Source organism: Bombina bombina, chromosome 1 (genome assembly GCF_027579735.1).
Source record: "Bombina bombina isolate aBomBom1 chromosome 1, aBomBom1.pri, whole genome shotgun sequence".
NCBI lineage: Eukaryota > Metazoa > Chordata > Amphibia > Anura > Bombinatoridae > Bombina > Bombina bombina.
In genome coordinates, this window is record NC_069499.1 from 1,514,238,786 (window position 1) to 1,514,262,848 (window position 24,063).

The 24,063-nt window shown below is 40.3% G+C and overlaps 1 protein-coding gene across 1 annotated transcript in view; it reads right to left on the minus strand.

The window, feature by feature from the left end:
* Positions 1-24,063, minus strand: part of ANKFN1 (ankyrin repeat and fibronectin type III domain containing 1) — an 899,573-nt gene that overhangs the window by 280,272 nt on the left and 595,238 nt on the right. The window contains exons 12-13 of the mRNA XM_053708167.1: positions 14,436-14,602; positions 6,923-7,073 (exon numbers count right to left, since the gene is read on the minus strand). Coding sequence (XP_053564142.1) covers positions 6,923-7,073; positions 14,436-14,602 — 318 coding nt within the window. The remainder of the gene's footprint in view (positions 1-6,922; positions 7,074-14,435; positions 14,603-24,063) is intronic.

Sequence of the window (24,063 nt, forward strand, 5' to 3'; positions counted from 1 at the left end):
GCATACTGACATAGAAGTGTGCACATGAGGCAGCAGTGTTTGCAACAATGTTTTTAATAATATACATTATTCTACCATTCAGCAAAAGATAGCAAGAGCAAAATTTGACATCAGAAATATTATTTTTTAAACTGTACATTTCATCTAAGAGTTTAATTCTGACTGCCCTGCTTGTGTGTATTCCAGGGACGTATTTTGGCCTAGGCAAAAAAGGCCCTTGCCAAGGGCAGCAGATTGGAGGGAGGGCAGCGCATTTTTGTGGCTATATTAGTAAAAAGCTTTCAGTTATTTTAGAAGTATTATACAGTTATGTAATGGGAACTTTTGCCCAAGGAGCTCACATTCTAGGGGGATATAATAAGAAAGTGCCCATGGAGTTTACAGTTTAGAGGTAACTCTGAACCTTTCATTCATTTAACTGGCTATTGCCTTTAGTTCTGTTGGCTTTCAGCACTCAGTATTATGTTTGGGGAAGTACTGTATCATAAAATCTGTGTTATATATATATATATATATATATATATATATATATATATATATATATATATATATATATATATATATATATATATATATATATATATATGTATTGCAGCAATAGATAGATATGTGTGTGTGTCAGTGTATGTCTGTGACTGTGTGTGTATATGTGTGTATACAAGTGTTTCACGAGTCCTGGTGAACATTTACTTTGTATATGCCATAAAAATTTTTTTATTTTGCTCCCCAATCAAAAAATATTATGTCCAAAAAGGCCTACAATCTTTGGGGGTGAAGGGCAGCAGAATTTTGTGTGCCTAGGGCAGCACAAAACCTAAATACGCCACTTGTGTGTTCTAAGAAATAATTGAAACAAAGGATTTTGTCGGCTAGTAGAGTGAATGTACCAGTAATTTGTTGGCAATAATCCGAAACAGTATATTTTTTCCTCATGTCATTCTGGACAAACTTGCGAAGGTTTTTCAACATTTGTGCTTAAAAACAAATCTTTTTTTCTCTATAAAAACATAATCTATGCTTACCTGATAAATTTATTTCTCTTATGGTGTATCCAGTCCACGGATCATCCATTACTTGTGGGATATTCTCATTCCCAACAGGAAATTGCAAGAGGACACCCACAGCAGAGCTGTCTATATAGCTCCTCCCCTCACTGCCATATCCAGTCATTCGACTGAAAACAAGCAGAGAAAGGAGAAACCATAGGGTGCAGTGGTGACTGTAGTTTAAAATTAAAAAATACCTGCCTTAAAATGACAGGGCGGGCCGTGGACTGGATACACCACAAGAGAAATAAATTTATCAGGTAAGCATAAATTATGTTTTCTCTTGTAAGGTGTATCCAGTCCACGGATCATCCATTACTTGTGGGATACCAATACCAAAGCTAAAGTACACGGATGAAGGGAGGGACAAGGCAGGTACTTAAACGGAAGGTACCACTTCCTGTAAAACCTCTCTCCCAAAAATAGCCTCCGAAGAAGCAAAAGTATCAAATTTGTAGAATTTTGAAAAAGTATGAAGCGAAGACCAAGTCGCCGCCTTGCAAATCTGTTCAACAGAAGTCTCATTTTTAAAGGCCCATGTGGAAGCCACAGCTCTAGTAGAATGAGCTGTAATCCTTTCTGGAGGCTGCTGGCCAGCAGTCTCATAGGCTAAGCAGATTATGCTTCTTAGCCAAAAAGAAAGAGAGGTTGCCGAAGCCATTTGACCTCTCCTCTGTCCAGAGTAGACAACAAACAAAGCAGATGTTTGACGAAAACCTTTAGTAGCTTGTAAGTAAAACTTTAAAGCACGAACCACGTCCAGATTGTGTAATAGACACTCCTTCTTTGAAGAAGGATTAGGACACAAAGACAGAACAACAATCTCTTGATTGATATTCTTATTAGATACCACCTTAGGTAAAAACCCAGGTTTGGTACGCAGAACTACCTTATCTGCATGGAAGATCAGATAAGGAGAATCACATTGTAAGGCAGATAACTCGGAAACTCTACAAGCCGAGGAAATAGCTACCAAAAAAAGAACTTTCCAAGATAAAAGTTTGATATCTATGGAATGAAGAGGTTCAAACGGAACCCCCTGAAGAACTTTAAGAACCAAATTTAAGCTCCAATGTGGAGCAACAGGTTTAAACACAGGCTTGATTCTAACTAAAGCCTGACAAAATGCCTGAATGTCTGGGACATCCGCCAGACGCTTGTGCAAAAGAATAGATAGCGCAGAAATCTGTCCCTTTAAGGAACTAGCTGACAATCCTTTCTCCAATCCTTCTTGGAGAAAAGATAATATCCTGGGAATCCTGACCTTACTCCATGAGTAGCCCTTAGATTCACACCAATAAAGATATTTACGCCATATTTTATGATAGATTTTCCTGGTGACAGGCTTCCGTGCCTGAATTAAGGTATCAATGACTGACTCGGAGAAACCACACTTTGATAAAATCAAGCGTTCAATCTCCAGGCAGTCAGCCTCAGAGAAATTAGATTTGGATGCTTGAAAGGACCTAGAAGTAGAAGGTCCTGTCTCAGCAGCAGAGTCCATGGTGGAAAGGATGACATGTCCACCAGATCTGCATACCAAGTCCTGCGTGGCCACGCAGGCGCTATCAAGATCACCGATGCTCTCTCCTGCTTGATTTTGGCAATCAGATGAGGGAGCAGAGGAAACGGTGGAAACACATAAGCCAGGTTGAAGGACCAAGGCGCTGCTAGAGCATCTATCAGCATTGCCTTGGGGTCCCTGGACCTGGATCCATAACAAGGAAGCTTGGCGTTCTGGCGAGATGCCATGAGATCCAGTTCTGGTTCGCCCCAATGAAGAACCAATTGTGCAAACACCTCCGGATGGAGTGCCCACTCCCCCGGATGAAAAGTCTGTAGACTTAGAAAATCCGCCTCCCAGTTCTCTACACCTTGGATATGGATAGCTGATAGGTGGCAATAGTGAATCTCTGCCCAGCGAATTATCTTTGAGACTTCTAACATCGCTAGGGAACTCCTTGTTCCCCCTTGATGGTTGATGTAAGCCACAGTCGTGATGTTGTCCGACTGAAATCTGATGAACCTCACTGTTGCTAGATGAGGCCAAGTCTGAAGAGCATTGAATATCGCTCTTAGTTCCAGAATGTTTATTGTAAGGAGTGACTCCTCCTGAGTCCACGATCCCTGAGCCTTCAGGGAGTTCCAGACTGCACCCCAACCTAGAAGGCTGGCATCTGTTCTTACAATTGTCCAATCTGGCCTGCGAAAGGTCATACCTTTGGACAGATGGACCCGAGATAGCCACCAGAGAAGAGAATCCCTGGTCTCTTGGTCCAGATTCAGTAAAGGGGACAAATCTGTGTAATCCCCATTCCACTGACTGAGCATGCATAGTTGCAGCGGTCTGAGATGTAGGCGGGCAAACGGCACTATGTCCATTGCCGCTACCATTAAGCCAATTACTTCCATGCACTGAGCCACCGAAGGGCGAGGAATGGAAGAAAGAACACAGCAGGAATTTAGAAGTTTTGATAACCTGGACTCCATCAGGTAAATTTTTATTTCTACAGAATCTATCAGAGTCCCTAGGAAGGAAACTCTTGTGAGGGGGGATAGAGAACTCTTTTTCTCGTTCACCTTCCACCCATGCGACCTCAGAAATGCCAACACTATGTCCGTATGAGACTTGGCAATTTGGAAGTTTGACGCCTGAATCAGGATGTCGTCTAAATAAGGGGCCACTGCTATGCCCCGTGGCCTTAGGACCGCCAGAAGCGACCCCAGAACCTTCGTAAAAATTCTTGGGGCTGTAGCTAACCCAAAGGGAAGAGCTACAAACTGGTAGTGCCTGTCTAGGAAGGCAAACCTGAGAAACCGATGATGATCTTTGTGTATCGGAATGTGCAGATAAGCATCCTTTAAATCCACTGTAGTCATGTATTGACCCTCCTGGATCATAGGTAGGATGGTACGAATAGTCTCCATCTTGATGGTCTGAAGGTTCCCTCTTTTTTGGGAACCACAAACAGATTTGAGTAAAATCCCTGTCCCTGTTCCTCCTTTGGGACTGGATGGATCACTCCCATAACTAGGAGGTCTTGTACACAGTGTAAGAATGCTTCTCTCTTTATCTGGTTTGCAGATAATTGTGAAAGGTGAAACCTCCCTTTTGGGGGGGAAGCCTTGAAGTCCAGAAGATATCCCTGGGATATAATTTCCAACGCCCAGGGATCCTGGACATCTCTTGCCCACGCCTGGGCGAAGAGCGAAAGTCTAGATCCGTTACTGGATAGGGGTCCGTTCCTTCATGCTGTCTTAGAGGCAGCAGCAGGCTTTTTGGCCTGCTTACCCTTGTTCCAGGTCTTGTTAGGTCTCCAGACCGTCTTGGACTGAGCAAAAGTTCCCTCTTGTTTTACATTAGAGGAAGTTGATGCCGCACTTGCCTTGAAGTTTCGAAAGGCACGAAAATTAGACTGTTTGGCCCTTGGTTTGGACCTATCCTGAGGAAGGGCATGACCTTTTCCTCCAGTGATATCAGCAATAATCTCCTTCAAACCAGGCCCAAATAGGGTCTGCCCCTTGAAGGGAATGTTAAGCAGCTTCGATTTTGAAGTAACATCAGCTGACCATGATTTAAGCCATTGCGCTCTGCGGGCCTGGATAGCAAAACCAGAATTCTTAGCCGTTAGTTTAGTCAAATGAACAATGGCATCAGAAACAAAAGAATTGGCTAGCTTAAGTGCTCTAAGCTTGTCAAGTATTTCATCCAATGGAGTCGCTACCTGTAAAGCCTCTTCCAGAGACTCAAACCAGAATGCCGCAGCAGCAGTGAAAGGCGCAATGCATGCAAGGGGCTGTAGGATAAAACCTTGTTGAATAAACATTTTCTTAAGGTAACCCTCTAACTTTTTATCCATTGGATCTAAGAAAGCACAACTGTCCTCGACAGGGATAGTAGTACGCTTTGCTAGAGTAGAAACTGCTCCCTCCACCTTAGGAACTGTCTGCCATAAGTCCCGTGTGGTGGCGTCTATTGGAAACATTTTTCTAAAAACAGGAGGGGGAGATAACGGCACACCTGGTCTATCCCATTCCTTAGTAATAATTTCTGTAAACCTTTTAGGTATTGGAAAAACATCAGTGCACACCGGCACTGCATAGTATTCATCCAGTCTACACAATTTCTCTGGCACTGCAATTGTATCACAGTCATTCAGAGCAGCTAAAACCTCCCTGAGTAACACGCAGAGGTGTTCAAGCTTAAATTTAAATGTAGAAATATCAGAATCAGGTTGCATCATCTTCCCTGAGTCAGAAATATCACCCACAGAAAGAAGCTCTTCTTCTTCAGCTTCTGCATATTGTAAGGCAGTATCAGACATAGTTCTTAAAGCGTCAGTATGCTCTGTATTTCGTCTAACTCCAGAGCTATCTCGCTTTCCTCTAAATACAGGTAGTCTGGCTAATACCGCTGACAGTGTATTATCCATGACTGCCGCCATGTCGTGTAAAGTAAACGCTATGAGCGCCCTGGATGTACTTGGCGCCATTTGAGCGTGAGTCCCTTGAGCGGGAGTCAAAGGATCTGACACGTGGGGAGAGTTAGTCAGCATAACTTCCCCCTCGTCAGATTCCTCTGGTGATAAATTTTTTAAAGACAGAATATGATCTTTATTGCTTAAAGTGAAATCAGTACATTTGGTACACATTCTAAGAGGGGGTTCCACCATGGCTTTTAAACATAATGAACAAGGAGTTTCCTCTATGTCAGACATGTTTATACAGACTAGCAATTAGACTAGCAAGCTTGGAAAACACTTTAAATGAAGTTAACAAGCAAATATAAAAAACGGTACTGTGCCTTTAAGAGAAACAAATTTTGTCAGAATTTGAAAAACAGTGAAAAAAGGCAGTAAATCAAACGAAATTTTTACAGTGTGTATAATAAGCTAACAGAGCATTGCACCCACTTGCAAATGGATGATTAACCCCTTAGTTCAAAAACCGGATCAAAAAAACTATATAGACGTTTTTTTAACAGTTACACCAAACTGCCACAGCCTTGCTGTGGGCTTACCTTCCCCAACAAACGATTTTGGAAGCCTAAGAGCCCTTTACCTTGTCCTGTACCATTCAGGGGACTCCTGGATGTCTCAGTCTGTAACAGTTAAAACTAGGCCCCTCCCACTCATAGTAACACAGTGGAAAGCCTCAGGAAACTGTTTCTAGGCAAATTTAAGCCAGCCATGTGGAAAAAAACTAGGCCCCAATAAAGTTTTATCACCAAAATATATATAAAAACTTTTAAACATGCCAGCAAACGTTTTATATTGTAAATATAAAAGAGTATTACCTCAGAAAGTAAGCATGATACCAGTCGCTGTTAAATCACTGTATTCGGGCTTACCTTACATAAATTTGGTATCAGCAGCCTTTTCTAGCCTTCACATCTTCTAGAAAAAACTTAACTGCACATACCTCATAGCAGGATAACCTGCACGCCATTTCCCCTGCTGAAGTTATCTCTCTCTTCAGACATGTGTGAGAACAGCAATGGATCTTAGTTACAACCTGCTAAGATCATAGAAATCCCAGGCAGATTCTTCTTTTTTCCTGCCTGGAACAAAATAGCACAACTCCGGTACTATTTAAAAATAATAAACTCTTGATTGAAGCAAAATAACAGCTACATTTCACCACGTATCTCTTACTACCTCCATGCTTGTTGAGAGTTGCAAGAGAATGACTGGATATGGCAATGGGGGAGGAGCTATATAGACAGCTCTGCTGTGGGTGTCCTCTTGCAACTTCCTGTTGGGAATGAGAATATCCCACAAGTAATGGATGATCCGTGGACTGGATACACCTTACAAGAGAAATATTATTAGTTCATTCGTAGTATAATATTAAAACTTGAATGAAGATACACTTACCTGGTGTAGAGGTAGATTAATTTGCTTCAGAAGGGCTTTAACTGCAATCTGGAGGTCACCAAGTAACAAATCAGTATAGAAATCCACAGAAAGATCCCTTTTATCAGTACACTCGGATCCAGATAGACTTTGAATCCATTCCCATTCATCTCTATATAATAAACACAAAAGATAAGACAAGAATTAAAATAATTTAATTTAATAAACCCTAACAAGCTGTTTGTAGTTAGTGGTATCTTATAATGGTCATGCAGTATTAGCTCTTCCCAGACAACATACAGAGGTTTTGGAACAAAACGTGTTTCTTCTTCAGCTGATTAAACTGTTAATGAAACAATTAAAATAGTCTTAGTAGGATAAATGAAAACAAACAACTTATAACACATTACATTATGAAATTTCAGATTGTAACATTACAGGCAGAAAGTATTTAGGGAACTGATCAGACCTTTACCAACACAAACAAGTAGGAAGATTACAGAAGTGGTAATTAAATTAAATTTTGTGAGTACAAAGAGACAGTGAGTGAACTGTAATTGTTCTCAATGTTCTATTTTGCCTGTTGCAGTATATTCAAATGTTTACAAATGCATCATTTACCTTTATTTTTTCACTTGAAAAAACAGTGTTTGATTTTTATATACCCACTGATATTGATTGTTTGAATACTTAAGTGCTGATTGTAGAAAAGCTATGTAAACAATATGTTTAGATGAAATCACTTCTTGTGGAGATTTGACAGAGAGGTACTGTCCCACCCTCCACACAGTATATTTTTTTTTTTTTGCGCTAAAAGTGAAAAAAAAAAGATAAGGAGGACTTTTTGTAAATAATTTGACTGATAAAGATAATGAGGTATGCTCTCCCTACAAGCTACAAGCTCATCACATTTTATTGGGTTATACATAAATTAACATAAAGGAATAATTTCCCATACATTGTAAACTCTACAGCTTGTATAACAAGTCACTGGAAACACATTAAGGGGAACGCGGTTTTACAGTACACTGTTCCTTTAAGAACCAAGGGGGGGGGGGGGACACCAAATCCTGTAGAGAAGTTTATGTAATGATTTATCTACAAACCTCACAGTAGAGGTAAATGGGGATTTTCTGTATAAAATCATTAGATACAATTTTCACACACAGCCTAATAAGAACAAGGAGTTTATTAAACTGTGCACAAATTCCCATTGTTTCCCTGAAAAAAGGTTATTTTAAAATAGATTTGCCCCTATATTCACATCAGCCATTATACAACATGCATCGCTAGCACATATAGGGCTATATTACAAGTGGAGCACAGGTCACAAAAAAGAAATTTTACGCCAGCGCCAACTTTAGAGAAAACTACATTTGTGCTCTTCAGGGGCGCGATCCGATAAACGGCGCAGTTTGCGGTGCAAGCGAGGGAACCCGCAACTCGAGCTATCCAATATGCGGCGCCGTCAGTTGCTAAAGTGGCGCAAGCCTCACAAAGTAGCAATGTCCAGAAATCTGCGTAAGTACAGATTTTTGGAGTCGCCAGTGACTTGCGCTACGTTAGAAACTGCCGGCGCCTACAAAACCTGACTAAAGTCTAAATCACCCGCACTGTCTAACACGCCTCCTAAACATAGCCCGACACGTCTAACCCTCTATCCGCTATCCCCCCTCACTAGCCTAACAATAAAAATTTTTATTAACCCCTAAACCGCCGCTCCCGTAGCCCGCCGCAACCTAATAAAGTTATTAACCCCTAAACAGCCGCTCCCGTACCCCAGCTATATTAAATCTCTAACCCTCTAAAGTGAGCCCCTAACACCGCCGCCATCTATTTTAGAATTATTAACCCCTAATTTAATCCTCCTATCCCGCCGCCATCTATATAAATTATTTAACCCCTAAAATACTAAACTATCCCTACCACTAAACCTAAGTCTAACCCTACAAATAGCCCTGAAAAGGGCTTTTTGCGTGGCATTACCCCAAAGTAAACTGCTCTTTTGCCAGCCCTTAAAAGGGCTTTTGGCGGGGCTTTGTCACAAAGTAAACAGCTCTTTTGCATCTAATCTAAATCCCCCTACACCGCCGCCAGCTATAATAAATGTATTAACCCCTAATCTAATCCCCCTACACCGCCGCCAGCTATATTAAATACATTAACCCCTAATCCCCCTACACCGCCGCCAGCTATATTAACTATATTAACCCTAATTATATTAGGAAGACATCGCCCAGATCGGATGAGGAGTTCGGCCCGGTGTGGTGAAGACAAGGTAGGGAGATCTTCAGGGGGGTAGTGTTAGACTTTTTTAAGGGGGGTTTGGGTGGGTTTAAAATAGGGGTATGTGGGTGGTGGGTTGTAATGTGGGGGGGGGGGGTATTGTATATTTATTGAAATGCAAAAGAGCTGAATTCTATGGGGCATGCCCCACAAAAGGCCCTTTTAAGGGCTGGTAAGGTAAAGAGCTTTGAACTTTTTTTAATTTAGAATAGGGCAGGGAATTTTTTTTATTTTGGGGGGCTTTATTATTTTATTAGGGGGCTTAGAATAGGTGTAATTAGCTTAAAAATCTTGTAATCTTTTTTTTATTTTTTGTAATTTAGTGTTTGTTTTTTTTGTAATTTAGTTTAGTTTATTTAATTGTATTTTTAGATAGATATTTGTAGTTTAGTTAATTTATTGATAGTGTAGGTGTATTTGTAACTTAGATTAGGATTTATTTTACAGGTAATTGGGTAATTATTTTAACTAGGTAGATATTAAATAGTTAATAACTATTTAATAGCTATTATACCTAGTTAAAATAATTAACAATTTACCTGTAAAATAAATATAAACCCTAACATAGCTACAATGTAATTATTAAATATATTGTAGCTATCTTAGGGTTTATTTTATAGGTAAGTATTTAGATTTAAATAGGAATATTTTAGTTTATAATATGAATTAGATTAATTTAATAAGAATTTAGTTAAGGGTGTTAGGGTTAGATAGAGTTAATATAGTTAATATAAATACTATAGTAACTATAGTAACCCTAATATAATTAGGGTTAATATAGTTAATATATATAATGTAATAACTATATTAACTATAATATACTTAGGGTTAATATAGATAACATAGCTGGCGGCGGGGTAGGTAGATTAAATTAGGGGTTAATAATTTTAATATAGATGGCGGCGGTGTAAGGGGCTTACATTAGGGGTTAATACTATTAATATAGCTGGCGGCGGTATAGGGGGATTAGATTAGGGGTTAATAATTTTTATATAGGTGGCGGAGGTATAGGGGGATTAGATTAGGGGTTAATAATTTTTATATAGGTGGCGGCGGTGTAAGGGGTCAGATTAGGGGATAGATAAGGTAGATGGCGGCGGTTTTAGGGTTTCACATTAGGCGATAGATAAGGTAGATGGCGGCGGTTTTAGGGGCTCACAGTAGGGGGTTAGTTTATGTAGATGGAGCCGGGGTACGGGAGCGGCGGTTTAGGGGTTAATAACTTTATTAGGGATTGCGGCGGGGGATCGCGGTTGACAGGTAGATAGACATTGCGCATGCGTTAGGTGTTAGGTTTTATTTAGCAGATCGCTGGTGACAGCTAGATAGACATTGCGCATGCGTTAGGTGTTAGGTTTATTTTCTAGCTAGTTTAGGGAGTTACGGGGCTCCAATAGTCAGCGTAAGGCTTCTTACGGCTGCTTTTTGTGGCAAGGTGAAAATGGAGTAAGATTTTTCCATTTTCGCCACGTAAGTCCTTACGCTGCATATTGGATACCAAACTGCGCTGGTTTGGTATACCTGCCTATGGCCCAAAAAACTACGGACGACGGCAGAAATATACGCGCGTAAGTTCTAGGTTACGCCGTATATAGGATACCAAACCAGCGCAAATATTGGCGTCACCAGCTTTTGTGGGCGACGATTTTTATCGGATCGACCCCCAGGTTAGCACGACTTGCGTAAAGGGTATGAATAAAAAAAAAAAGTTGCACCAAACACAACATGAATACTTTAAAATAAATTGTTACACTTATATATATATATATATATATATATATATATATCTACACACACTATCTGATAAAAAATATATATTTATATATTAAAAAAAGAAACGTTAAAAAGGTATATGGCATATGACCAGGTATTTGACTGTAAAGGGCTATACATATGTATGTGTTTAAATATGTATATAAATATATATATAAATACATATATACACATGTATATATTAAACATTCCAATGTTCTTTTTATTTTTAAATATTTATTTCAATAAATATGTATATATATCTATATACCTACAGGGCAGAGCTACACAGCGTGTGACGTCACATCCGGTCTCGCGGTCTTGGAACTTAGAGACCTATACCGGCAGCTGTTTTCTTTATTCATTCACTCCTTCTACACAGAACTTTAATTTTCTACTACTACAATAAGAGATACTGAAGCTCAGTTTTCCAAGAAGCACGGGACTTCCAATCAGGTCTGTTCTTTGTCGTTCTCCACATATGGAGCATTTGTAGTTTTCATTTGCTACAAGAATCATTGGAGTACAGGATTCTTCTTTGAAATTTCTACTTACTACAAGAGACATTGGAGACTTTGGAACATTGGAACTCAGGACTCTGCAACAGCAGATGAGTATACATAATTAAACAGTATACAGCTCTGAATTTTAATTTTTATACCAATATTGGCTTCCGTCTTTTATCCACATGTGCATGTATTGACTATTTTAGAAGTGGACACAAATTTTTTCCACAGACACCTCTTCATAGAGTCTTTTAAACTGAAAGCCTGTTTACTAGGACTTCTCCGATTGACTTTTACTTTTAACCAGTGTAATAAAGCTGTTTTCTTTACTTTTTATTCCATTTATGTTTTTTCACATATCAGTTGATATTTCTGTATATTAGTGGGGAGTATATATCATATGTGCTCACTTTATATCTCCTATTGATTAGGTTAATTTCTGTGAGTTTTATAGGCTAATGACATAACCATCTTCCCCTGTGAGAGCGCTGTCCTAAATCCCCTTTTGTTCACTCAACCTATATAGATTTCCTTTATTTTAGTGACTTTAAAGGTTCAGTCTATAGTCTGGATAGCAGCACTCTAGGGGTTCCTTAGCCTCTTTTTTTCTATCTATTTGCTCTGTTCAGTTACTAACTAAATAAAGTATCCCACCTTACTCATTTTATCCCTATCTAGCTATCTGGTAAAATTTACAGCGCTGACACACTTCTCCTGTTCACATATCTATATACCTGTATAAATTCATATTTATATATATAGATATAAATATATATATATATATATATATATATATATATATTTATATACACAAAACACGGAAGGGTACACATCCCATGACCCTGCAACATGCTCAGCCCTGGATGCTCACTGGCACTCAAAGGAAGCTGTGCTGTCCCCAGAGTCACAGGCAGTTAACCCCAGATAGGCCTGGGTGCAAGGCCCATAGGGAAAATGACAACAAAAATAATTAATACAACACACAGAGAAAGTCCAGCACTCACTTACAAGCAATCAGCTAAGATTAAAAGCAAAAATGGAAGGGTTAGTTAACGCATCTGGCCAAATGGGACAAGCCCACGGTACGCGTTTAAATATGGGGTATCTTGCATTCCTTTTGTCTGATTTAAGTCTTCAAATTCAAATCAGCCAAAAGGATGAGAGCTACTGAAATCCTATTGGCTGTTCTGCTTTGAACAGCCAATAGGATTTCAGTAGCTCTCATCCTATTGGCTGATTTGAATCTGAAGACTCAAATAAGGCATTAAGAATGCAAAGGTACCCAAAATTTAAACGCGTACCTTGAATTCAATGCTCAGTGTGCAGCAATGATTGTACAAAGAGGATCTCCACGCTCCATGGCTCCACGGTCGCCGGTCTTCAGTTTCGCCATCGCCGGTCTTCAGTTCCGTGGTCACTGGTCTTCAGTTCCTCACTCTGCGCCGGCTTGTTCCTGGAAGAAGATAAAAGATATCGCCGCTTAAAGGAAGACTTCATCGCAGGACTTCAGGAACCGGGAGTACCTATCTGGGGGTTAGATTTAGGCTTTTTTATTTATTTATTTATTTATTTATTTATTTAGATTAGGGATTTAATGGGCCTTTGAAAAAGAACTGAATGCCCTTTTAATGGCAGTAAAATAGCTAAATGCCCTTTTAAGGGCAATGCCCATACAAATTCCCCTTTAGGGGCAATCGGTAGTTTAGGATTTTTTAGTGCTAGTTTTTTTTATTTTGGGGGTTTGGTGGGTGGAGGGGGTTTACTGTTAGAGGGGGGACTTAGTATATTTTAAGGTAAAAGAGCTGTTTAACTTAGGGCAATGCCCTACAAAAGGCCCTTTTAAGGGCTATTGGTAGTTTAGTATTAGATTAGGGGGTCTTTTTATTTTGGGGGGCTTTTTTATTTTCATAGGGATTAGGTTAAAAATTTTTATTTTTGATCATTTGGTTTATTATTTTATGTAATGTTAGAATTTTTTATCTTTTGTAATTTTAGATTAATTTAATCTTAGTTTTTTTATTTGTAAGTAATGTTAGCTTTTTTATTTTAATTGTTTGTAAGTTAGTGCTTTTTAATTTAGGTAATTGGGGTTAATTTAGGGGGTGTTAGGTTAGGGGGTTTAGTAATTTAGTTATTTTCATTGTGGGGGTTTATAGATTTATTAGGTTTGTAGTGATGGTTAATGGCGGATTAGAGGTTAATAGGTTAATTAAGTTTATTGTGTTGGTTGGGGATGGCAGTTTAGGGGTTAATAGTTTTAATAGGTACTTTGCGATATAGGTGAATGGCGGATTAGGGGTTAATAGTTTATTAAGGTATATTGCGTTGTGGGGTGATGGCGGTTTAGGGGTTAAGAGGTTAATTAGATGTTTTGCAATGTAGGGGTTAATATAGTTTATTAGTTATTGCGATGGGGGTTGGCGGTTGACAGGTAGATAGATATTGCGCATGCGTTAGTTACTATTTTAGGGGGTTACGGTGCTCACATACTCAGCGCAAGTCTTGCTGCGTCTGTGGCGAGGTGAAAATGGAAGTCCTTGCGCTGAATATGTGATACTGATTTGCCACGCGGTTCTATGTTAGCTTATGGGAGTAAAAATTGTGGTCTTTAGCGGGCAACGCCGTATATGTAATCTTGCCCTTGGTCTTACGCCGTGTTGGGATAGCGTGCGATAAGTGTGTGTTTTTTAAATAACTTGCTCCACTAAAGTCTATGAGAAGAAGACGTTTGCACAGTTGTGATATCTGAAGTCCTGAAGTCAATGCACACAAACATTTTACTTTCAACTACGCATGCTAACCTGCCTGTGTTAAAAGTTTACTTCCAGTGGTTGCTTGCGAGCAAAGCAATAAATAGCGTGCCACTTGTAATCTAGCCCATACTGTATAATCTATTTAACTATATTTCACAAACAATATAATACCAGAAGGAATGTATGAAGTGCCTATATATTTACATGTGCAACCACAGTCACACCAGAATCACATACTTGGAAACATTGCCGTTGTCCCGGATTTTTACATGACACAACATATTGGGAAGTCTCTGAGAAACAAGTACTTTGATCTGATCAACAGAACTGCAGAGTTTCAAGTAGCCCAGGTACAAGCCGGGAATCAGTCGCTGCTGGCTCCGTCTCTGATAAGTCAAAATGTCCTAAGAAAAATATAAAAACAAAAGCAGGATTATGTGCCAGCTTATTAGACATTAAAGGGACATGAAAAACACATTTTTTTCATGATTCAGACAACACACATAATTATAAAAAAAGTTTCTAATTTTATTCTATTATCTTATTTGTTTTGTGCCCATGATATTCTGTGTTGAAGAGCTAGAACAATCAGTTCATAACTGGATGAGCCAGTTACCAAATAAATAGACCAAACAGTCTTCCAAAAAGAATATTGAAGACTAGTCCTAAAGCCCGTTCACACGGGCCATTTTTTGCAGTACAGCGGTCCCACCCCTTGCGCTCTCTCCTTCCCCCTCTCTTTTGCTCTCTCTCCCCCCTCTCTTTTGCTCTCTCTCTCCCCCTCTCTTTTGAGCACTCTCTCCCCCCTCTCTTTTGAGCTCTCTCTCCCGCCTCTCTTTTGCGCTCTTTCTCTCTCCCCCTCTCTTTTGTGCTCTTTCTCTCTCCCCCTCTCTTTTGTGCTCTCTCTCTCCCCCTCTCTTTTGCGCTCTCTCTCTCCCCCTCTCTTCTGCGCTCTCTCCCCCTCTCTTTTGTGCTCTCTCTTTCCCCATCTCTTTTGCACTCTCTCTCCCCCATCTCTTTTGCACTCTCTCCCCCCTCTCTTTTGCGCTCTCTCTCTCTCCCCTCTTTTGCGCTCTCTCCCCCGTCTCTTTTGCGCTCTCTCTCCCCCTCTCTTTTGCACTCTCTCTCCCCCCTCTCTTTTGCGCTCTCTCTACCCCCTCTCTTTTGCGCTCTCTCTCTCTCCCTCCTCTTTTGCTCTCTCTCCCCCCTTTTTTTGCTCTCTCTCTCCCCCTCTCTTTTGCTCTCTCTCTTTCCCCCCTCTCTTTTTCATGCTCTCTCTCCCCCCTCTCTTTTGTGCGCTCTCTCTTCCCCTCTCTTTTGCGCTCTCTCTCTCCCCCCTCTTTTCCGCTCTCCCTGTCCCCTCTCTTTTGCACTCTCTCCCCCCTCTCTTTTGCGCACTCTCTCCCCCTCTCTTTTGCTCTCTCTCCCCCATCTCTTTTGCGCTCTCTCTCCCCCTCTCTTTTGAGCTCTCTCTCTCCCCCTCTCTTTTGAGCTCTCTCTTTCCCCCATCTCTTTTGCGCTCTCTCTCCCCCTCTCTTTTGAGCTCTCTCTCTCCCCCACCTCTTTTGTGCTCTCTCTCCCCCTCTCTTTTGAGCTCTCTCTCTCCCCCATCTCTTTTGCGATCTCTCTCCCCCTCTTTTTGAGCTCTCTCTCTCCCCCATCTCTTTTGCGCTCTCTCCCCCTCTCTTTTGAGCTCTCTCTCTCCCCCATCTCTTTTGCGCTCTCTCTCCCCCTCTCTTTTGAGCTTTCTCTCCCCCCCTCTTTTGAGCTCTCTCTCTCCCCCCTCTCTCTCTCCCCCCTCTCCTCTCTCTCTCCCCTCCTCTCTCTCTCCCCTCCTCTCTCTCTCTCCCTCTCTACCCCTCTCTTTTGTGCTCTCTCTCCCCCTCTTTTGCTCTCTCTCTCTCCCCCCTCTCTTTTGCGCTCTCTCTCTCCCTTCTCTTTTGCGCTCTCTCTCCCCCCTCTCTTTTGCGCTCTCTCCCCCCTCTCTTTTGCTCTCTCTCTCTCCCCCCTCTCTTTTGTGCTCTCTCTCTCCCCCCTCTTTTGCTCTCTCTCCCCCTCTCTTTTGTGCTCTCTCTCTCCCCCTCTCTTTTGCGCTCTCTCCCCCCTCTCTTTGCGCTCTCTCCCCCCCTCTCTTCGTGCTCTCTCCCCCCTCTCTTTTGCTCTCTCCCCCTCATCTCTTTTGCGCTCTCTCTCCCCATCTCTTTTGCGCTCTCTCCCTCTCTTTTGAGCTCTCTCTCTCCCCCCTCCTCTCTTTCTACCCTCCTCTCTCTCTCTCCCCCCTCTCTCTCCCCTCTCCTCTCTCTCTCTCTCTCTCTCCCCCTCTCTGCTCTCTCTCCCCCCTCTCCCCCCCCTCTCCTCTCTCTCTCTCTCTCTCTCCCCTCCTCTCTATCTCCCTCCCCTCTCTATCTCGCGACCGCGCCTGGCCACGCCCCTTCACACCTGGTCATGCCCCCTCTCATGCCTGGTCACGCCCACTTCTGCCGCAGATCAGCTAGGGAGTAGGACTCAAAGGTCAGGTGTGTTTGTCCTTGTGCTGTCTCTACTGTGCATGACAGCTTCGGACAAACACACTTGTCCTTTTATATAATAGGATATTGATGTAAAATGGTGAATTTTCTGGCTGCGTCCTCTTCAAAAACCGCCACTCCACATCCCCATATTCCTGTGTTGAAGGGATACCTAGATAGGCATCTAGAGGACTACTGGGCAGGAGATAGTGCTGCTATCTAAAGCTCTTACTAATAGATAACATTGTTGCAAAACTGTTACCATATAGTGCTCCAGACATGCACGTCCCTGCACTTCCATCCCTGCTTTTTAACAAAGGATATCAATCAAAGAAAATTTGATAATAGAAGTAAATTGGAAAGTTGATTAAAATGACATTCTCTGTCTGAATCCCGAAAGAAAATGTTTGGGTTTCTGATGCTGATCAATTAAAACGAATTGAATTAATTTTGAAGCAGTAGTTATTTTCAGGTAAATCTATTACACCCGAGTATGATTATCTAAAGGACTTGTGAAATTCTCTAAGAAATCTAGTACTAGGAAACCCCTTTTGGAAGTCTCTAAATACAGTTTTTACTTTGGAGAACAGTGTGTCTTGCAAAGGGGTATTCCCTGCATTTAAGCATGCAAATAGGGTTGCCAGGTGTCCAGTATTTAACCGGACTGTCCAGTATTTTAGCAAGTCATTGGTTGCACACTCTAATGAGCCATTTATAACGGTTTCTAACTGGCCTTAGCAGAAAAATGTTACCCTTATTTTTTCAATGTTTAAAAAACTAACTTTGTTTTAAAAAAATACATGTGTATATTATTCTCAGGATAACATTTGCTCGGAATTCATTATTCTGTCAATGATTTATTTAGTGTTTAAAGGGACATTATACACTAGATTTTTCTTTGCATACATGTTTTGTAGATGTTCTATTTATATAGCCCATCTGGGAGTGTTTTTGTAACAATGTAAAGTTTTGCTTTTTTTTTAATAACATTGTGCTGATTTTCAGACTCCTAACCAAGCCCCAAAGTATCAGATGTATACCCAGGTCTACAGATTCCTGCTGCTATTGTTTGTTTAAACTGTCTTTTTATATGCAGGGAAGGGGGGGTCTGCTCTTTTTGCTTTCCCAGACCATTTCACTGGGTGTCCCAGCCTAACCTCATCAACAGTGCTAAACTGGGAGCTTCTAAGTATGTTTATAATAGTGTCTATTACATGCAGTTATATGAAAATTGGTGTACATTGTTCCTTTAATATTGTATTGTCTGTCCTCTTTAGTCTCTACGGTATAGGAGGGGAAGGATGTACTTGCTTTACTCACTTCTTCTTCTCTCTATACTGCCATGCTTGTGAGATGTAACTAAGTTCACTACTGCCTCATGCTGTACTTTCACTGAATATGTTTCTTCCTGTTTAATCAAAACTACTGGCCAGGGGCGTATTATGGGCTAGGCTAACAAGGTACGGGCCCAGGGCGGCAGATTTGAGGGGGCAGAACTTTTTGGAGGCACTCAATAATTGTCCCTTTCTTGGTGTCTGACTCCAGGGGCAACTTTCAACATCAAAGCAGTAGCCGCGCAACAAGCAATGGATACTGCTTAGATGGCACAATGATGATTGTCCTTCCTTGTGCCATTTAATTTGTCAGGATTAAATAATATTTTTTTTAGCCTTTTTGAGTGCAACTGCAGCTGTTTTTCTTTTTTGTATTTGCCTTTCCGGTTTGCTCAGCCGTTGTGGCGTGCACCGCACTGGAGTGTCTAGATTCAATTTCCTCTCTCACAAGCCCATCAAAGTCAGTTGTTTGCTGGAGCTCGAAAAGACCTGGAGTGGCGTTTTAGCAATCTTTACTTCCTTAGCCTCATGTATTTAAGCCCTGCCACCCACGCTAACTGCCACTGCATCCATTCCCTCCCTCCCTCCCTGAAGCTGCAGTTAAGTGCACATAGTAGAAATCGTACCATTACACTGCAAGCGCAAAACATGCAGTAAAATTGTACTTATGAGTACGAAATTTAAAGTGTATTGTTTTCCTTATAATAAAATTAATTCCCTTGACTCTGCTACTGGACTGAACAAGGGGGTTCCATAAGTGTAGGTGGAAGTGCTACGCCAAGCTCCTCTACAGATCTCACTGTTTTATTTTACCCTAATGCTTGTAGAATACTACACAATGAAAACAGTGTAATCTGATTTGTATTGGCTGCTAACTTTGTTCTCCCTATCGAACTCCATTACTTTCTATGGGAGACATCTAGCAACTTTCAGGGACAGCCTCTATTTGTGGAAAAATCCCTTAAAGCAGCCCTTGTTAGTGTAGGTGTTTTTTCCAATGAAAGTTAGATAATCGGGCACCAATAGAGATTAGTATGAGCAGATAAAGTTGAAGGGAATTTAGAAAGCAATGTTTATAGACCATCCGAACTTATCCCTATATATAAAAAGATTACATTACTTGGTTATATTTTCATTGTCAGGGCTACCAAATAATATGAAGATACCAGTTAAAAAAAAATCATGGTTAAATTCAATTAATTGTTGTCTTTAAATGACTGTGTGCATCTGCATATGTTTGCTTTTGTTTTTTGCAAGCCCATTAGGATCTATAGGGAGAAGGTATACTTAATAAAATGGTATAAAATGTTATCCCTAAGAAATGTTTTTTCTGCATTATGCCGAGTGAAGTATATCCACAAATTCACTTCACACTGTTACTAATGACACACTGCAGTCATTGGAATTGATTTTATTGTGGAACTTCTAGTAGAAATGATAAATATAATCAGGCATAGGAGAGCAATTTGTGTTAAACTTAAAATTGTACCATTGTCTTACAGCCGTCTGAGCAATGAGATACTGGTTTAAAACACCTGCTCCCACGCAGATAGTCATATAAAAATAACAGGGAATGCATTCACCATTAAACATAAAGCAGTATTCGCAAACAAAACAATTCAGCACACATATATAATCTAGATATCTCTGGACATCAAATCAGCCAACATTAAATTATACTTTACACAGGGACCACACAAATATCTCATTCCAATCCATCAGGAAACAATTTGAACTAGATTTGGAGCGTACAACAAAATGGGTCCATTCTCATTAAAGGGATAGTAAACACCAAAAATATTATTGTTTATAAAGATAATCCCTTTATTTACCATTCCCCAGTTTTGCATAACCAACGCTGTTATGGAAATATTTTTTGCCTCTATAATTACCTTGCTGACTGCCTCCTTATCTCAGATCTTTTGACAGACTTGCATTTCAGGCAATTAGTGTTGACGCTTAAATAACTCCATGTGCATGAGCACAATGTTATCTATATGAAACACATGAACTAACGCTCTATAGGTGTGAAAAAAACTGTCAAATGCATTCAGATAAGAGGCGGCCTTCAAGGGCTTAGAAATAAGCATATGAGCCTACATAGGTTTAGCTTTCAACTAAGAATAACAAGACAACAAAGCAAATTTGATGATAAAAGTAAATTGGAAAGTTGTTTAAAATTACATGCCCCTATCTGGATCATGAACGTTTAATTTGGAATTTACTATCCCTTTAAGCCATAGGTGCATTTAGGTTGCACAATATGGGTCCTCACCAGCAGTGGGTAGATGGTAACAGCGTAAGGTTATGAAACAGCCTGTGTTATATCTACATGGCAGGTATTTTTAAAGTTCTTGTCAATGTAGAAAACAAAGACTAAATATAGTGATAAAGTCAATATCATGGGGAAACTTATTTTAAGTGTGATAGAATCAAATTATATACAAATGATGATTTAAAATCAGTCCTAAAAGTTTTAGTTTCTGTTATGTTAAATTATTATTTATGCAAATGTATGCTAATGAGTATGGCTCATATTTTTTTTCAAGAAAGGTGGCAAACTTCTAGCAGAGTTCTAGCAACTGGTATATACAGAGGGAAAACCTGATTCTTCTTGGCAGCTGATGGGGGAAACAAGCTCCCTTCTGGCTCCCTGACAAAGGGGGAAGCCATGCTTTTTCCTGGCATAGGTAAACACATATTCAGGATAATCAGTGACCAGTCCACTTTACAGGTGAGTGCAGCCAGCGGATAATCAATAATGGTGAAGGGGTTTTAGTGTAGGGGCTAATGGGTCTTAGGGTCACAGTGATTTATGTATAGATGAAGGCAATGCCTCTCCTGGCTCTCCTCACAGCATATCAAGCTTCATCCATCCCTTAAGCACTGCTATCCTGACCCTCAGACACCCTTGGAGAACATTTCACCTGCTTTTGGACACAATCGCCTAGATTACAAGTTTTGTGCTATAAAATGAGCGGTATCGCACTTTCCATAGCGCTGCCATTAAAAGTTACTGCAAAACCTCCTTGTGCTGTGCGTTATGGTCCGTTAAGCTCCATACCGCACAAAAGCCAAGGCCTGAGTTTACGTGCTCGTGCACGCTTCCCCCCATAGACATCAATGGGAAGGGAGTGTAATAAAAAACTTAACACCTACGATTGCGGAATGGCAAATCTCTGTAACGCAACCCCATTGATGTCTATGGGGAAAAGAAAGTTACATTAAACCTAACACCCTAACATAAACCCCTAGTCTAGAATCCCCTAATCCACCTCTCCCCGACATCGCTGACACTAACTAAAATGATTAACCCACAATCTGCTGCTCCCCGACATCGCTGACACTAAATAAAATGATTAACCCATAATCTGCTGCTCCCCAACATCACTGACACTAAATAAACCTATAAAGCCTTAAACCACTATAATCAACCTATTAACCCCTAAACTGCCGCCCTCCGACATCGCCAACACCTAAATAAAGTTATGAACCCCTAATTGGCTGCTCCCCGACATCGCCAATGCTAAATAAAGTGATTAACCCCTAATTCACCGCTCCCCGACATCGCCAACACTAAATAAACCTATTAACCCCTAAACTGCCAGCCCCTCACATTGCAACTAATAAATACACCTATTAACCCCTAAACCGCCAGCCCCCCACATCATAACTAATAAACTTAACCTATTAACCCCTAAACTGCCAGACCCCTAGATAGCAAAACAGCAAATTAACTATTAACCCCCAAACCTAACACCCCCTAACTTTAAATTAAAAATTACAATATAATTATCTTAAAATAAATAAACTTACCTTTAAAGTAAAAAAAAAATAACATTAAACTATAAATCAACCTAACATTATTATTCTTAAAAAAAAAAAATACCAATAAAAAAACCTAAATTACAAATTTAAATAAATCTAATACTACAAAAAAAAAATCTACCATTACAAAAAATAATAAACACTAAAAATACGAAAAATAAAAAAACAAAATTATCAAAAATAAAAACAATTAAACCTAATCTAATATCCCTATAAAAATAAAAAAGCCCCCCCCAAATAAAAACACCCCCTAACCTAACAATAAACTACCAATAACCCTTAAAAGGGCCTTTTGTAGGGCATTGCCCTAAGTTAAACAGCTCTTTTACATTAAAATATTACAAAGTCCCCTCTAAAAGTAACCCCCCCCACCCAACCAACCCCCCAAAATAAAAAACCTAAGTCTAAAAAAATCCTAAGGTAAAGGAACATTTGTATGGGCATTGCCCTTAAAGGGCATTCAGATGTTTTACTGCCCTTAAATGGGCATTTAGATTTTTTACACTGCCCAAAGCCCTAATCTAAAAAACCCCCACTAACCCCAGAATATCTACTCATGGTTCCTGAAGTCCGGTCATCCATTCTCATCCAGGTGGCGAGAAGTCTTCATCCAGGCGGCGACATCTTCCTTCATCGCGGGACCATCTTCTATCTTCATCCCGGTGTCAGGGCCGGCTCAACCATGGGACCAAGTGTGTCCAATGGACCCAGGCAGCACTTGAACAGAGTTAGTCATAGACAGACCAGATCACTCCTGTCCTTTGTCTCCATGGGGGGAAGTCGTATGCTCCCAGCAGCATAACCACATCATGTAAAAAGAAACAGCACTGGGCAACATTTAAAGTGGGATAAATGCATCTCTTACCTAACTTCCTGCCCACTTATTGTGCAAGTGTGCATAAGCATTGGTTGCATGCAGGTAAACAGGTAGGCTTAGTAAGATCAGAGACCAGGCCTAGTAGGTTAATATGCTAATCAGTAATGTTACTACAGGGAAGGGGGTGCATTCTTGGACCCAGGCAGCACAATATCTTGAGCCAGCCCTGCCCGGTGTCGCGGGACTATGAAGGCTGGGAGCATCATCACCGGTGGCGCGGACATCCAGTGTGGAGAATCCTCTTCATACGGTCACCGCCGTTCACTGAAGCTTGAATGCAAAGTACCCGCCTGGATGAGGATGGATAACCGGACTTCATGAACCGTGAGTACATATTCTAGGGCCAGTGTTAGTTTTTTTTCATGGGGTGGGGTTTTTTTACTTTTAGGCGGAACTTTGTAATATTTGAATGTAAAAGAGGTATGTAACTTAGGGCAATGCCCTACAAAAAAACCTTTTAAGGACTATTGGTAGCTTATTGTTAGGTAAGGGGGTGTTTTTATTTTGGGGGGGCTTTTTATTTTTATAGGGATATTAGATTTGGTGTAATTGTTTTTATTTTTGATAATTTTGTTTTTTATTTTTTCGTATTTTTAGTGTTTATTATTTTTTGTAATGTTAGATTTTTTATTTTTTTCGTAGTATTAGGTTTATTTAAATGTGTAATTTAGGTTATTTAATTAGTAGTTTTTTTATTTTATTAGAATAGTAATGTTAGGTTAATTTATAGTTTAATGTTAGTTTTTTTTATTTCACAGGTAAGTTTTTATTTATTTAAAGATTAAATTTAAAGTTAGGGAGTGTTAGGTTTGGGGGTTAACAGTTTAATTTAGTGTTTTGCGATGTGGGGGGCCAGTGGTTTAGATCTTAATAGGTTTAGTTTATTAGTTACGATGTGGTGGGCTGGCGGTTTAGGGGTTAATAGGTTTAGATAGTGTTAGCAATGTGGAGGGCCAGCGGTTTAGGGGATAATAGGTTTATATAGTGTTGGCGATGTTGAGGGCTGGTGGTTTAGGGGTCAATAGGTTTATTTTAGTGTCTGCGATGTGGGTGAGTGGCGGATTAGGGGTTAATAAGTTTAATATAGTATTTGCGATGCAGGGGGGTGGCGGTTTAGGGATTAATAGGTAGTTTATGGGTGTTAGTGTACTTTGTAACATTTTATTTATGAGTTTTGTGAAACATTTTTGTTTCGCAAAATCCATAACTACTAATCCATACGCTATGGAAAATCCCACACTTTTTGAGTGTGGAATGGAGGGTTGCGTTAAGGCTAAAATGCTTGCGGTATAGCCGTACTGCCGCGACTCGTAATATGC